The sequence below is a fragment of the Corvus cornix genome, chromosome 8 (genome assembly GCF_000738735.6).
Source record: "Corvus cornix cornix isolate S_Up_H32 chromosome 8, ASM73873v5, whole genome shotgun sequence".
Lineage (NCBI taxonomy): Eukaryota > Metazoa > Chordata > Aves > Passeriformes > Corvidae > Corvus > Corvus cornix.
In genome coordinates, this window is record NC_046338.1 from 11,069,113 (window position 1) to 11,085,278 (window position 16,166).

The 16,166-nt window shown below is 55.0% G+C and overlaps 2 protein-coding genes across 8 annotated transcripts in view; one reads left to right on the forward strand and one right to left on the reverse strand.

The window, feature by feature from the left end:
- Positions 1-4,588: 4,588 nt before the first annotated feature.
- HYI (hydroxypyruvate isomerase (putative)) lies at positions 4,589-7,617 on the forward strand. The gene is made up of 8 exons (XM_039556480.1): positions 4,589-4,816; positions 4,893-5,004; positions 6,141-6,255; positions 6,402-6,480; positions 6,663-6,712; positions 6,887-6,956; positions 7,150-7,284; positions 7,483-7,617. The coding sequence occupies exons 1-8, from the start codon at positions 4,621-4,623 to the stop codon at positions 7,569-7,571; spliced, it is 846 nt and encodes a 281-aa protein (XP_039412414.1). The 5' UTR covers positions 4,589-4,620; the 3' UTR covers positions 7,572-7,617.
- A 556-nt stretch (positions 7,618-8,173) lies between these two features.
- SZT2 (SZT2 subunit of KICSTOR complex) overlaps positions 8,174-16,166 on the reverse strand; it is a 54,637-nt gene continuing 46,644 nt past the window's right edge. For 4 of the 7 annotated variants that reach the window (XM_039556478.1, XM_039556473.1, XM_039556474.1 and 1 more), the window contains exons 64-72: positions 14,877-14,957; positions 14,401-14,475; positions 13,328-13,541; positions 12,863-13,046; positions 12,426-12,548; positions 11,694-12,195; positions 11,255-11,371; positions 11,084-11,152; positions 8,174-8,915 (exon numbers count right to left, since the gene is read on the reverse strand). In XM_039556478.1, coding sequence (XP_039412412.1) covers positions 8,772-8,915; positions 11,084-11,152; positions 11,255-11,371; positions 11,694-12,195; positions 12,426-12,548; positions 12,863-13,046; positions 13,328-13,541; positions 14,401-14,475; positions 14,877-14,957 — 1,509 coding nt within the window. In that variant the 3' untranslated portion in view covers positions 8,174-8,771. Of the gene's footprint in view, positions 8,916-11,083; positions 11,153-11,254; positions 11,372-11,693; positions 12,196-12,425; positions 12,549-12,862; positions 13,047-13,327; positions 13,542-14,400; positions 14,476-14,876; positions 16,077-16,166 lie in introns of those variants that run through there. The other 3 variants (XM_039556476.1, XM_039556477.1, XM_039556475.1) reach the window with 3 other exon arrangements.

A 16,166-nucleotide genomic window follows, 5' to 3' on the forward strand; every position in this document is an offset into this window, starting at 1 on the left:
CACTCCTGGGGGGAACCCGCTTCCTTTTGTTTGGGAGTGAACTCAAGCAGGCAGGCTCCTATTAATAACTAATAGGTAATAACTGATAGATACTATTAATAACTAATGATGAGCTGGGAGGTTCCTATTAATTTGTATCTGCAGTGATTCCCTGGGGTGCCAGTGATGCTGGCTAATGGGCTGCCACTTCCCTCAAGGCAGCTCTGCCCTGCTTCCAAGCCACTGCTTGATGTCACCGTGCTGTGCCCAGCCCTGCCCAGGCTGTGTCCCCGCATATATCACTGCTTGGGGTGGCCTCACCTGCCCACCTGAACACTGTGTGATGAAGCACCCCCAGGGGTGCATCTCATCATGGGTGCTGGGAAGTGGGAGTGATCCCTGCAGACCCTTTCTGGGTTGAATTCCACAGGGTGCCCCTGGTCAGGGAGATGCTTTGGCCAAAGCCCATCCTCCTGCAGTGTAATGAAAGGAAAAGGGAGGAATCCATAATCATGATGTAAAGGAGAGGGTGCAACCAGCAGGACATCAATCAGAGGGAAAGTGATAAAGGGAGCCTCTTGACAGGAGGGGCCAGCAGTGGAGGGAGGGATAGTGGCAGCATCATGAGGCCAAAAGAAATTTTGGCACAGTGATAAATCCTGGAGCGGCTGGAGCTGCTCGAGCACTAATGATGAGGCAAAAACACCAGCCACGTTTAACAAATATTTCTTCTCTGTATTTGGAGAGAAGCAGGACGACATGCTTGAATTGTACAAGAGTGATGAAACCATCTATTAATTACTGCCGGGAATGTTAAACAACATCTGCCAGCTCAGCGGGCCCAGGCACCGCCCGCCCTGGCCTCCTCCAAGAGCTGGAGTAGAATTTGGCCTCCTCATTAATTTCCTGTGAAATCTTGGAATAGCAAGAAAATCCTGGCCAGCTGATGGAGAGCCCACCCCTGCTGGGAGCTGCAGGGATGCAGGGGTGCTCAGTCCTTAACTTGGCTCTGCTGGGATTTTATCGTATTTGTACCCAGTTCAATCCTTCTTGACGAAGAATAGCCGTAAGTTGGCAAATGTTGGGCTTTTGTTTCCCATAACTTGGTATATAGATTTTTTTATATCCATGTGTTTTTGGAGGCTGCAAGAAAGTGAGGCCTGAGCTGGACAATGTGCTCATTAAGGCATCCTGCAGGAATCTTTGTCACAGCTTTGGGAGGGACTGCCAACTTACCCTGCATCTCCCATGTGCTGTGCAGTGCCTGCAACCAGAAAAATGGAGGGGACAGAAGTACAGAGGGAATAGGGGGACAGGGGAAGAGAGGAGATATGGAGGGGGTGGAGGGATGGAGGGGAAGGAGCAGAGGAGGAAAAAGAAATAAAAGAAGAAGGCAAAGATGAAGAAGAGGAAGAGGAGGAGGAGGTGAAAGGGGGTCCAGGAGGGGAGGACCCCACAGGACCAGGGCAAGCCCCAGCTATGGCACAGTACTGCTGCACGCCATCATTAGCAGCCAAGGCAGCTTCTTCATATTAGGAGGTAGAAACTGAGTGAGCAGCAAAGGTGGCTGAAGGGCACAGCAGACTTCAACGGCAGAAAACAGGTGGCTCAGCAGCAGAAAGACACTAATTAACAAATTAACTCTGTACAGTATGCACTGACCAGGGTAAGCAGAGGAGGACTTGACAGAGTGACAATCCCACCAAGGAGTCCCCAGCAGGCACCGGGGCTGCCGCCTCCCTTCGGTGCCAGGTCCTTGAGTCCCACTGGTGCCCGTGGCCACGGAAAAAAGCAGGTCCAAGAAATTCAGGTGTGCTAAGGAGGAGGGCATACGCATGCAGCCAGCCAGGTCACATCACTCAGCAAAACCTGCCCCAGCACCGGGCAGCTGGGAGGGACACCCTGGCAGGGGCTGGGGCTGACGGGGCTCAGGGCACAGCCATTGTGGGGATACACTGGGCCTGGGGACATGGGTGGGGAGACGGGGCTGGGTTGGTGCTGGATCCTGTGGAGAGGCTTTTCATCTCTTGGCTCCTTTGCACCCTGGGGGCATAGGTTTAAAGAAGACTGGTGAAAAATCATGAGATTTAATACAAGCAAAGCTCCTGCAGCTGTCTCCGCAAGATGCTGGGTCACATGTGGATTATTTTTCCCAGCCTTTTTCCACACATAAAGAGGCTAGAATTTACTCACTGTAAAAGCCAAAATCCAAACATGGCTGCAAATTATTGGGGTGCTTTAGAGGAGAGAAGGAAGCTTGGGGGGAAAGGATGCCTGGGATACCCCCTCCTAGCCTGAGCCCTGGATTCCCTTGCACAGCCACAGGGTGCAGGGGGAGTGGGACAGGTCTGGGGGTGCCCAGGAGGGACAGAGGTAACAAACGTCAGTGGGATGGTGCCATCCAGCCACCCCAGCCCACAGCACCTCATCCCTCATGGCCCCCAGCTGAGCCACCTGAGAGTCTGGGACAAGCAGTTAAAATACAGAAATCTCAATTTAAATTAAAACATGTTTCATAAAGGAGAAAAATAAAACCTTCCCTGCAGCACAATGAGATGAGAGATTTATGGGGTACTGGGAGGACTGGTGTCCCCACTTCAGTGGGCTCAGGGTGGGGGGCTGGCTTGGCTGCTGCTGTTGGCACCGCGGGGCACCCCAAGGCACTGCCACCTCCCCATCCCAGCCATCACAGAGGCCAGAGCTGGGTCTGCGACGAAATGTCAGCTCGACAATAAAATGTGCAGGAGCTACGTTTCCTTCAGGCTAATAAAACTCCTGGGCAGCTGCAGAGATGCTCAGTACAGAGCTGCCCTCCCTCTCCAGCACCCTGTTCGGCCCCCTCCTCATCTTCCTCGGGGACACAGGGGTCCAACTCACCCCATGCTCATTGTGCTGTCTCCTCACACAGAGGGTGCCGAGCACAGGCCCCAGCACCAGTGTGAGACACGGCTCCAGAGCTGCATGTGCCACGGCAGGGAGTAAATCCTCTGCGTCCTGTCAAGGTAAAGTGACAAAACACCGGCCTGCAATGCAGGAACCGCAGTTATAACATGAGAAAATCAATGCAATATATTACCAGAGACATAAAGACGCTATTAATGCTTCAGCACAGAGCCCTCAGCTTCGCCTGCCATTGCAGGGCAGGTTTACATGAGGGCTCTGTGCATTCCCATCCAGCTGCCCAGATTACCCACATGCTGGGGCTCAGTTCTGTGTTTATTCACTGATATCCCGACCCAGCAAAGCTTTCCTGCTCCCACACACTGACTCCTGGGCTTTGACCCTGTCAGGGGCCCAGGCTCCAGCTAGAGATGCAACCAGGATGGCTGGGGCCGGGGCAATGCATGGCCTCAGTGATGCCTTTTTGAGGTGTAAGGACCCAGTGAGGCTGCAGCCCTAGGCCAGGCAGGAGCCACCTCTCGTTCTGGGGATTCCAATGACTGTGCAGCTCTGCCATCCACCCCCCTGCACTCAGGCACCTCCTAGGAAAGAGTGAAGAGGAGGACAACCCCTGTGCACCACAGAGTGAGGCCACAGGACGTGTAAGGTACAGCGCTCCCCTGGCATGGCAGCTGCAGGCAGGGAGCAGTCTGTGTCCTGGGGACATGTGTGCTGAGGACATGGATGCCACTCCCTGCAATTGACAGTTTGGATTATTACTGAGAAGTTGAGTCAAGCCCGTTCTAATTGATTATCAATAGCTTTAATTGAGTTGAGACTCCATAGTGGCTAGCTTCACCACTGTTATCCCTTTGGCCGGCACTGCCCTGACCTTCCACCAAAAACCTGTTGCTGTGGCTGGCCTCTGTCCAGGCTGGGCTCTCAAAGGACAGTGAATTCCTGGGGCTTAACAGTTGCCTGGGGCTGCAGAGGGCTACTACAGCAGCCACAGAGGAGTCGGACCACGCAGGACTCCCCCAGCACGGAGTAGGAGCCCCCAAGAACAAGCTGAGCACAAGAGGCTGCAAAATGTCCACGGCTCATGGTAGCCGTTCTGCCAGGCACGGCACAGCCCCTGGGCATGGGCCGGACAGGACACGCACCCCACCTGCAGCCTGGGAGTGCGCCTGGGGACACACAGAGCACGGGGGATGGGGACTGGGAGCTACGGGCACCGCCGGGGTCAGACTCCTGCACGCCCAAGCCACAGCTCCGCAGAAGTGGAGATGAACATTTTATGGTAAAATATGCAGAGCATGGGACAAAAGGAGAGAGGGTTTCTCGCATAATGAGACGCTGTCAGAGACAAGCTCCCCAGGAAACCAATTAAGAGGGCGCTTTGCGTGTGTCTGGCCAACACCTGGCAAAATCCCCTTTCCCAGAGCGGATTCCAGCCGCGCGGTGCCACGCGCCCCCAGCACGCTCCTGTCCCGCAGACCCTCTGGCGAAGCCGGGAACCCCACGCGTGTCACCGGCAGCGCGGGGCCGCCTCTGCCCGCCAGGGCGCGGCGTGGGGCCGCTCACCCAGGGCCGCGGGCACGTCCCGGAGCCCTCAGCGCGCCGCACGGCCGCGGGACTGAGTCCAGCACCGTCCCCGCCGATGGGAGCTCGCTGCGCCCAGCGGACGGGCGGGGCCGCCCACACGGGACGCGCTGCCCGGAGTGGCCGCGGGAGCACCGCCCCCGTCCCGCCCCGCCTGCCATGGCGCTGCGCTTCTCCGCGAACCTCTCGTGGCTCTTCCAGGAGCTCCCGGGGCTGCCGGCGCGACTGGAAGCGGCGGCAGCCGCCGGGTTCGGAGCGGTGGAGGCGGCTTGGCCGGCGGCCTGCCCGGCCCTAGAGCTGCGGGCCGCGGCGGAGCGGGCGGGGGTGCGGATCGCGCTCCTCAACACCCCCCCCGGTACGGCCGCGTCCCGCTGCTCTCCCCGTGCGTGGGGTAGCGAGGGCCCTCCGCTGACCCCGCCGTTCTCTCCCAGGGGACCAGGAGGCGGGCGAGCTGGGGCTGGCGGCCGTGCCCGGGCGGCAGGCAGCCTTCCGGCAGGCCCTGGAGGCGGCCGTGCACTACGCCAGGGCGGTGGGCTGCCGCAGGTAGGTGCGAGGTGGGACCCCCGCTCCGGCCTCGCTCCCGGCCCCGCGGCCGCCGGGGGGCTTCCTCTGCTGCCCTCCAGCTCCAGCGCTGCGCCCGATTGGAGCTCGCCCTTTGCCCCGCGGTGCCTCCCCACGCTGGGTCACGGAGCCTCTCCCGGGCAGCATCTCCTGCTCGGCTGCGTCGGGCCGGAGCCAGCTCGGGGCAGACCCCGCTGTGCGGGGCCGCGGTCTCAGCGTGCTCGCTGGGAGTGGACCCAGAGCTGCCAGGCATGAGCCTGACCCTGCCCTTGGCAGTGGAGGCTCTTGTTCCCACCTCCACACAACAGTCCCCAGGATAATCCTCCCTTTTTCCTCCCCAATTGCACCAGTCGTTTCCCCCAGGACACCACAACAGTTGCTTTATTGAGGCCACGCTGACTCCAGCACAGCAGAGACACCGTAAAAGATGCAATTAGCCTGGCACAGCTCCCTTCAGAAAACCAAGAGGGCCCTTTTATTCCACTTACTTTGCACCATTCTTTCCCGTTGAAACTCAGTCCAAAGCCCTGTGGAGGGCATGGGCCAGGCAGGCGAGAGGCTGCCCAGCGCCGCTTGCACACTGGTAAAGGCAGATTGAAAAAGTTTTTGTTTCTCCTTAACACCTTCCTGCAATGGTGGCTGAAGATGGCCTGGCCCTTGAGCCCTTCATGGCCGGGCAGTCCAGCACGGGGCACTGTCCCTTCCCTGCTCACAGCCAGCAAGCAGTGACACCATGCATAGGGCAGGCCCTGGCAGAAGCAGCATGCCGGTTGCCCAGCATGCTGGGTTGGGGCCCCCAAGGAGTGAGACCCCAAGAAAGCTCCAGCCTCAGGGTGAAAGTTGAAGGCAGTTGGCAAAAGAGGAAAGAGGCAAGGTCTGTGATTTGTCAGGCAAAAGGTTCAAAGTCATCGCTCTCTGTATTGAGATGGTGCATATTTGTGTCCTGTCTGGCAGCTCGCTGGCTGCTGTTGTGCCTCCTGCAGGGGAGATAGCTCCTCTTACCCCCTTCTCTGTCTGCTCCCCCAGCCTCGCCCCTTTTGCCATCAGCAGAGGAAGGAGTATTAGATCAGGGTAGCCGCTTGCAATTGCTGCCTGTGACTGTCTCTCTGTGCCTGTAGGATTCATGTGATGGCTGGGCGGGTTCCCCTGGGCACAGAGCGGGCTGCAGTGGCAGGTGAGATGGAAGCCACCTTCATTGAGAATCTCCGATATACTGCTGACCTCCTGGCCCAGGTAAGTGGGGAATGGGCCCTGCTTTGAGTGTGCAGCTCTTGGGATACCCAAGATGGAGAATACCCCACCAGCCTGGCATGGGGAAGTTACAATTCCTGCTGCAGAGATGACAGGATGCTCCACAGGGTGACATTACTGTGTTACAGGAAGACATGATTGGACTGTTGGAGCCTATTAACAACCGCGTCACTGACCCTCGCTACTATCTGAACACCCCACACCATGGTAAGCCAGACACCAAGAGCCTCCTTCAGAGGAGGAGAAGGATCTCCAAAGTCTGAAAGGCAGGAGGTTGCCTCACCAGCAGGCAGATGCTGAGGGAGCACAGTTGATGAAGGGGGGTCCTGGGGCTTCTCTGCAAAGCTTCGACCCTGGGGGCAATGATCTCTCATTTCTTGTCCCCTTAGCTGCTGCCATCCTGGAGAAAGTGGGACGGCCCAACCTGAAGCTGCAACTGGTGAGTCAGCATTGAAGCTCTCCATGAGGGAAACCTGCACAGGTCCACAGGGGAGTTCTGGTGGCCATGGGCTTGTTATCCCCTCCTGGGGACAGGGGACAGGGACCATAGCACAGCTGTCCTTAACTGCTCACTGCTGAACAGCTGCACCCTCCATTTTCCTCTCCCCCCCAGGACCTCTTTCACTGCCAGATCATGGATGGCAATTTGTCACGCAACCTGGAGACGTACTTCCCACTCATCGGTAACGCCCTGCGCCTGGCCAGCTCCGCTGCAGCCACTGGGCAGGAGTTGCTTTGACAGGGGCCCTCCTACTCTAGGCTCTGCTGTAGCTGGCTGGGGGTGTGGGGCTACTCTTGGGTCACCTTGTCTCATGGCCAAAGAAGGCTGCAGGCAGGGCTGCCTTGGGCACGGCCTCTCCCCCCTTCTCTCCCTAGGTCATATCCAGATTGCACAGGTACCAGGGCGGCACGAGCCCGATAGCCCTGGGGAGTTGAACTTCCCCTACCTCTTCGAGCTCCTGGAGTCCCTTGGCTACACTGGCTACGTGGGGTGCGAGTATGCTCCGAAGGGTGAGTGGGCCTGCAGGTCTGAGCCCCATGGGCAGCTCCAAGCACAGACCACCTGGCTGGGTACTGTGTAAAGACAGGCAGGTCCTGGGGGGCGCAGGTAGTGGGTGTCAGTCCCTATCTGGGGATGAGAGCTCTGTCCTGAACAGAAGCTGCTCCAGCTTCTCCAGCTGCAGCAGGAGACCTTGTCTGTCACTGCAGGAGACACCCTGGAAGGTCTGGGCTGGCTGCGATCCTACTGGGAAAGCAGAGGGCTGCAGCACGGTGTGACCAACAAGGCAGCCAAGTGAAACTAGAAAACCATGAGAATAAAAGACAAAGCAATGGCTTAACAGAGGAGCACGTGTCTTCTCTAGGAGTATGGGAGTGTGGTGGGTGGGATGATTCCTAGAGCGAGGTTAGGAGCATCTATCTCATATTTCCCTTCCCCAGGCTCTACTGGGCCAGTCCAAGCTGTTGGACCCTCATCTACACAAGTACCACCTGCAGCATGTTAGATTTAGGGATGGCTCAGGCACACAAGAGAACTTTACTTTCCAGGCTGCAAGGGTGTCCAGGGAGAGGTTTCCAGTCTCCCCTAATAAGGGGAGCATTCCAGCTGGTGCCTGAAGTTGTGGGAAGAATGCTCTGGACTTCCAGGTACTGAAGTTCTTAACGGTGTTGCCAGTACCCAGCACTGACTCTGTAGCAGGGCTGCAAGTAAGGCAAGCCATCCTCTCCCAGGCTGTCCGATCCAAGGTAACAGGCTGGGTGGGGGCTGCCTGCCCATGGACACTCAAGGCTGACTGCCCTGCTGCTCCTGCTCCAGAGCAAGTGTCAGATTCCAAAGCAAACCCAGCCAGCCCCATAGTCAGGGCCACTCTGCATCCTCTACAGGCAGCTTTCCACAGCCTACAGTGACTGAGCAAGGATCTGGTTCAGTTTATTTCACAGATACACCAATGGCTCAAATGTACACCTCCATAAAACCTTCTGTGATCCAGTTCACCCTTCCTGTCCCATTTGTGCTCTCCTGAGGAAAGCAAAAGGCCAGTAGCAGTTTTCCTCACTGCCAGGAGCCCTGTGGTCAGGAGTCTTTCCTCCTAAAGCCAGAGCACTGTGCAGTGCTGCCCTGGGCAGAAGATGGTGCCACGTGTGCTCCTCAGTGCCTTCCCAGCAGGCAGAACTCACCTATGGATGCCAAAGCCATGTCCCTGAGAGTTGCTCTGTTTCAGCCAGGCTGTTGCAGCAGCCAAGTTCCTGCCCTTGCTGTTTGCTTCAAGGCCATTCATATCAAACCCACTGAAAACAGCACACGAGGGCCATACCAGCCAGCCAGCAATGAGGTGCACATCCCCTGGCTCCTCAAGTCAGTAGCCATGTGTGCCACTGGCAGTGCTGCCTGCAGTGCCCACGCACAGGTCCCCCCAGAGACCTGTTCTTCCCCATGGTCACCAATGGCATGGCTGTGCCGAGGTCGGAATCATTGCTCCAGGATGTGGGTGCCAGTGCTAGAGCAGGCCCGTCCACAGGTTGAAGCAGGCGGTGTTGATAACTGACTCCAGGTGATGGTATGTGGACACGAGCTGTGGCAGAGGACTCTCGCTGTTCTGGGGCTGCACTGGGAACGGCTCCCGGAAAACCACGGTGAGGCTCTGCCAAGAGGGAGGAGAGGGTCAGGAGACAGGATGCAGACAAGCACTGTGCAGTCCCTAGCCCAGGTGTGTGGACATTTCTTTGGCAGTGTTAGGAAAATACTGGGAGAAGTCCCAAAAATGCCAATGGCACAAAACTAGTGCCTCCTCCTGTGACAGAGCATGTTTGAGCCTCCTCCCAATTTTTCTGGTGGAAGTTTGATGCAAAGACTTGCCCACTCTGTCCCAGCTCTCATGCATCTGCAGTTACACCAGTCCTGGCAGCAGCCACAGGGGAGGAGGGGATCCTACTGCCTCCACAGTAATCGGAGCTTCCAGGGAAATTAGAGGGAAATTTCTTCTTCTAAGGCAAAGAGTAGGAGTGCAACAAATGGGGAAGAGGAGGAGATTAAATGTAATAACTGCAATCCTAAAAATAAATGCTGCCTGCTCCACTCCGATTTGTGACTGTACTGACAAGGCAGGGCAAGGGCAGAGGGGAGTAGGGAGCAGGCAGAGGTTGCAGGAGCTGAAGCAGAACAAAAATGTCAGTGACTCAGTGCACTTAGATCAGCATCATGGAGGCAAGACATAGGGACGGGATGTTCTCCAGAGCTGAAATGCAGCACATCCAGTAGCCAGGATCCCTAACAAACTGGTAAAACCATGAGAAGAGCTGTGTAACTACAAAACAGCAAATGCACCACCATCGTTTAAGAGGGGAAAGGAAGTGATTTGTGAACCCAACTCCAGCAGCATGCAAGGCTTCAGAGCAGGCTGGGAGAGACAGAACCATGAGGGAAACACAGCTCAGTGTTACTAAAGTGATGTGCTAACACTAAAGTTCTCTTTGATAAGGTAACATTTCTAGACAAAGGAATCATGGTACATCTTATCTGAGATTCAGGAAGGATTTGATGTGGTGCCACATGGGAAATTTAGGTGAGCGGAAAAGATAGGAATTAGCTAAAAATTATAAGGTGAGAACATGGCAGTGCTGAAAGGGGAAAATAGCAGGCTGTAGAGAGGTCACAGAGTTCCTTCAGGACAGGCTTTGGGACTCACATTGCCTAGTACTTTAACAAGTCTGGTACAAAGATGAGTGTGCTGATAAAAAATTTGAGGCACTAATTCAAAAGAGGATTGGGATAATGCAAAAAAAAAACCAACAAAAAAACCTGAGAGAGTTTTGAGAGACCACAAGAATGGGATGAATGCTAAGCACAAAATACAATGTTATGAAAACAAAGGATTTCTGTTACAAAATGGGAGTCACTGGGAGAGGGGATGGAGGGCTGGGTATATCATATCAATGACCACAAGGTGACACTAAGACCATCAGGTGGCAGGAGGCACTGAGCAGCCTTCCAGCAAGCACCACCTCTTCTGTCTCTGCTACCTGCTTTTCAGATGGAGTGTGATTTATTTTATACAGTATCAGTTACTCTGCAGTCTGCAGAAGCCTTATCGTGGACTGAAGCCTCCTGTAGATCCCCTGCTCTCACATGGAGCTGCATTCCCTGTGACCCATCCTGTACCCTGCCTGGGAGCACAGCTGAAAGCAAAGTATTTTTACCATCAAGTTCAGTGAGGGGAAAGGTCCTTGCAGGTTTGCTGGGACCCTGACAGTGCAGGTCCCCTTCCTTTCTGCCCAGGTAGGAGCAGCCCACAGTACTGGTAGCCCCTCCCACCCAGACCCAGTGTGATCTGACTTTGGACTGAATACAGAAGGACTGCTTAGCCTGGATAGAGAGACAGCTGAGAAAATGATCCAAAAGCAATCCTGTGAAGGAAAAGAGGATCAAGTGCTCACTGTTTTCTAATACAAGAACAAAGGGGCATCACACGGAAAGAACAGTAAGAGCTTCAAAATTAAGCCAAGGAAGTTCTTCACCTAGACTGCATCTGCCTCATGGAGCTGCAAGTCAGAGGAAATTGTGGATGCTAGAAATGAACCAAAGGAAATAAAGCTGTGGAGGGCTATTAAATAAATGCAAAGGCCACTTGTAGCTCAGGATGGGCCTAAGCTACCGATTTTCAGATGTTGGGACAGTATTTAAGAGAAGCATTACAAGCTTCTTGACCTGGTCATGTTCTCACGCACACCTACCCATGGCCACTGCTAGATCAATCTAGACAAATTCCTGGCCTGAGCCAACATAGCTGTTATTCTGTTCCCAAGGACTCACTGTTTTTCCTGAATGAGAATCGAGAAACACAAGAACGAAGCAATCTGTGAACTTCTGGTTGAGCACGACCTGTCAGGAGAGTCACAGAGCACGTTAGAGAGGAGCCAGTACAGAACCCAGGACAGGGACATGGGGACAGAGGCTGCAGGTGGGCAATGGGCTGTGTCTTACCAGATACTGGGTGCCAGTTTCAGCATTGTGGAAGTGCCGACAGCTCTGGGGAAAGCGGCTCAACAGCACCTTGATGAGGCTCTGGTACCAGGAGACTGTCATGGTGAGGAAGCATTCCTGCAGGCATAGAAAAGGCCTGATTTTCATCCTCCCTCTAGCCATGGCACCAGCAGCCATATTGCCACAGCAGCCTCCAGACCCCAAATCAGATGCAACCCTCACAGCCCACTGAGGATGCTGACTGAGGGCTGTTCACTCTCTACAGACAGGTCCGTGCAGTCTCCCCCTTCCCCTGCCAGCTAGGAACTATGTTCCTGCCTCTACCTTCCCACCAAGCAGGAAGAGATGTGCATTGCACGCCCCATCACCTGGCTCCCCACTTCATCCCCAGAGCAGAACAGCAGCTGCTGTGCACTGTGCCCCCATCCTTGCTGCTCACCAGCTGGGGGTCGACATCTGCAATGGATTTCCCATGCACGGCGTCGAGCAGCTCCTCCAGCTCCACCAGGGAGAGCTTGCCCAGCTTCAGCTTGTCAGAAGCCAGAGGCTCCAGAAGGAAGAGGCGCTTCCAGAGGTTGTCCCTGCGGCAGTGGCACTTGGCCAGCTGTACCATGCTGCTGAGCTGCTTCTGGGCTGAGGCCACCTCGGAGGCCAGCAAGGGGAAGAGTGGCGAGGTGTAGAAGAGCCCTGGCCCCAGTTTGACCTGTGTGCCCCCCACATAGAACTCGCTGCTGTCCTCCACGTCCTGCCACAGCTCCCGCTCTGCCGACGGCTGCCGGCCCAGGCTCGGCTCTGGCTCCGCTGCCTCCCAGGCTGCCCGGCCCACCACAGGCTCCAGCACTTCCCGCTGCAAGCGTGGCAGCTTCTTGAAGCGTCGCATGTCGGCCGTGAGCCGTGGAAAGAGCTCCCGCTGGCTTGTCATGATGACGTAGAAACGCAAACTGGGAGCAAGGAGACACTTGTGACCTGGGGAAGGGCTGCTCCCCTCTCAGCTGCACTGCAAGTGAACCACAGGCCCCTCTGTCCCTGCCAGAAAGGGTGCTTCTCTGCCCAAGTTCTCACAGTGATCCTCCCTAGACACCAACAACTCTGCCTGTGCTATTCCAGACAGAACCAGTCCCTCCCAGAGCCCTCCTCCCCAGCTTTGCTGTCACTGGCACCCAGTGCTCACCGGAGCATGCGTCTCTCTGCCTCACTCTGCTCCTCAAATGGTGCTGCACTGTGACAAACCAGGAGGGACACGTCAAAGTCATCATGATGACGCAGACCTTCAGAGTCCTTGTAGGAGCCCGAGCTGTGATAAAAAAAGGCACATCAATATGAAGGAAACCTCGCTTTGTTCTCCCAGGGCTCCTGATCACAACAGAACCACTGGACGTGGGGAATTCCACACAGCGGGACTCCTCAGAAGTGCCACAGGTAATGTCAAATGCACCTGCACACATACACACCACCCCTGATGGCCATCTCAGAAGAACTGGCCAGAACTGCTGTCTGCCACTGTGTAGAGCTGTCAGCTTTGCTGGCACCTTGGGGCAGTGTCCCAAGGGACTGGAAGGTTGCCACCAATCTCCAGCAGCTCCAGGAACTTGTAGCAGATGCACTCACCTGTTCCAAATAGAGACAAGTGCATATTCATTCTGCTCTGTGCCTGGTGTTCCCTTCTTGCTGTCACTGCCCGTGGCCGGTCGGGCCATGCGCAGGGGTTTCATGTGGTAGGTGTTGGCATGGTCAGCAATGTAGTTGTACAGCTGGTGTGCAGTGATCATGTTGGTGGGCAGGGCCAGCGTGCCTAGTGGAAAAATACATTGCTATCACAGGAGACACTCTGTGCCTCTTACCTGGGCAGAGCAGTGTCCTCCCATCTACTCCAGGAGACAGAGCAACCAACCTGCCACTTCCACAACAGGGCAACAAGGACTTCCCCCAGAGCTCAGCCCCTCCCATCACCCTCACCCTGTCATCTCCCTGAATACTCCAAAGGTCAGGTTTATTTGTAAAGGACTTGGAAACATTTTGCCAAGTTACGTGCTGGTGATCAACCCCAGACTGATCACACATTGACCTACAGACCTTGGAAAACGTGGTTGCGGCCAAATTTGGGGATGTCAGGGTGATGGGCAATGAAATCCTCCAGGAAGCTGGTGAGATGGTAGCCTTGGCGGAGAGTCATGTGGGAGCCCAGCAGGTACTGGTGGACTATGCGCAGGTGGAAGTCATAGCTGAACGAATGCACGTGCATGAGGTCCCGCACCTTGTCACACTCCTCCGTGAAGAGCATAGAAAGCTGTGGAGGGACAGGGAGTCAAGGCAGGAATGTTGCCAGGCACCTCACACCCTCCTGCAAAGCCCTGCTGACAAGGCATGGCACAGCCAGTGCAGCTGTCCCAGCATCAGAGCAGGATGCAGCCTCATACCACTGCCCTGTGCATGTGCAAGCTTTCCAGGAAAGACTCAGCAAACCCGTAGACAAGGCCCTGGAAGGCTCTAAGCTTAGGAGAGACACTTTTGGCATATATAAGATGCAGCCGTGCTACAGAGGCACCTTGGAAAGGACAGTATGGTCATGCATGCCTCCTGTCTCAGACAGCCTGGGGCTGGCCAGCCTCTACACAGACACCCAGTGCCCTTGGGAACAAGCAGGAAACACCCTGACCCTACAAAGGAGAAGGGAGCAGGCAGCCCCAGAGTGTTGTAGAGCAAGGCACAGAGGTATAAAGGAACCTTTCTGGTGCAGAAAGTAATCTCCTCTGGCAAAGGGCAGCCAATCATGTTCACAGATGCCTGTTCCCATTCCACTACCTTCTTGTTCCAAGGGAAGCAGAGAGCCATGCACTGACTTTCTCTGGAGCAGTCATCTTTGCCAGAATTGCTCCTATTCCTCCCCAGTCTGTTCTGTCTTGTTCCCCAAGCTAGGATGAGAGTCATCCTCTTGCCAAACCTCCCACCCCCTTTTACTGCACTTCAGCTCTGCTCCAGCAGAGCCATGGAGGGCACGTGGCTGCAGAAGGCTTTTCCATGAGGAGGGAGCAGAGCTCTCCAGAACTTGCTATACCTGAACTGCCCATTCCATTCCAGAGATCACTCCTCCCCCCAAAGCATCCCCTGACCCTGAGGAGCACCAGCTGTGCCTGCAAAGCCATTACCTGAGAGTTCACAGACTGGCCCATGGGGATCCGCGAGCACTCCAGCGCGTACTGCTTCACACAGAAGTAACAGCCCTGGAGGAGAGAGCACGTGAGCAGAGCACAGCACAGCCTTGGGCCTCTCCAGGGAAGGAGCACAGCCCCCACGCTTCACGCTCTGGGCTGGGGCCCAGACATTCTTGCCCCATGTTCTGTCTCATCTTGTCTGAACCAAGCCAGACCAGCCAACAAGTGGCTGAGAACAGAGCATCCTAACTGCTGCTGAGCCCTTTATTATCCTTCCTACAGGCAACTCTTACTGCTCTGAGCCCTGCAGAATAATCTCCAGCTGATCCCAGTCTTGCAGGGCCATGGAAGAAACAGGACAAATGAAGAATCACATGTCCCTGCTGCACTCCTCGTCACTCCCTTTTGTCACCTCTGAAGACTGTCCCTGAACCCCCAGAGATCATACTTTGTTTCTTGTTCTTTCTTACCTGGAAGGCCAACTCCATGAGCACAATCCCACCTGGAAGAGCCCTCTGTAGATGGTAGGTGGCAACAGCAGGGCTTGTGCTCTGGGAAGAGAAGGACAAAGCTGAAGAGGCTCTCTGGTGCACAAGGGTGTGAAGCTGCCACAAGGCTCTGTGGCAGAGGTGGAAATAGAGGGGCCTCCTCAACTGAGCAATCTCACTGGAGAGAAGAGAGGAGATATGGCAGAGCTGACAGTGAAAAGGATCCTAACAAACCTAACAGTCTTTGAGAGAACACACCAGGCACACTGATCCCTTCACCTCCTGCTTGCTCAGGACATGGTGTTGCTAGAGTGTGGGACACTGTGAGCCAAGGAAGGATAGTGTCCATGGAACCTCACTCCTTGCTGAGGTGTCCCCAGACCATTGTGCCTGCCTGATACAGAGCTATACATTTGCCCCCTCTTAATGTGCTCAGCAGATTGCTCTCTTTCTCATTTTATCTGCAAGGTGTTGTCTTACTCACAGTCCTGCACCAACATCAGCCAAAGGCAGGTGCCAATAAAGTGTTGGAAAAGGGTGAGTAAATGCTACCTGCTCCCATCATCCCTGGGTGATTCCATGAGCCATGGGTGGTTTCTGCTCAGCTGGAGACTCCAATGGAATTCTCTTCCAGGTACTTATTTTGTCTTGTAAGCTCATGTTCACAAAACTCACTTAAGGTCTTAATTGTTCACAAAACCTTTTGATGATGACCACTGGTAGCTGCTGCTCAAAGAAACACTCTCCTCAGTTTCAAAACTGGCTCCAAATACTTTCATCTGATGGTCTCTAGGTGTTGTATTGAATAAGACAGCAAAAGATCAATCCCTTTCCAGGTTAGCTTCAATTTTGTACAGCTCTGACTTGTTCCTCCCTAGCTGCCACTTCTTTATACATGAGGAACCTCAGCCTGCTCTCACAGTAGAGCCATTCTAGGCTTATCTTCTCTAACCTCTTGAACTTCTGCATTCATCTCACTCTAGCTAAAGATCCTTCTGCCCTAGAGTTGCCCTTAACTGTAGATGCTGAAGATTCTCTGACAGGTAATCCTCCAGAATCTCACCCAAAAGCAGCTATCCTTGCTCTAGGTCATCCTGTTCCTCTTCTGAGCCCCTCCAAGTTGTTACCAGTCTTTTGGTATTTGCCCTGGTTCCACCCAGTGCCAGGAAGTGGCTCTGAGGCCTGTAGGAGGACATGCAGGAGGGCAAAGAGATCTCATCATACCCGAACTCCCAAAGATGGTGCTGGTCTAGACAGGCTGCTTTTGATGCT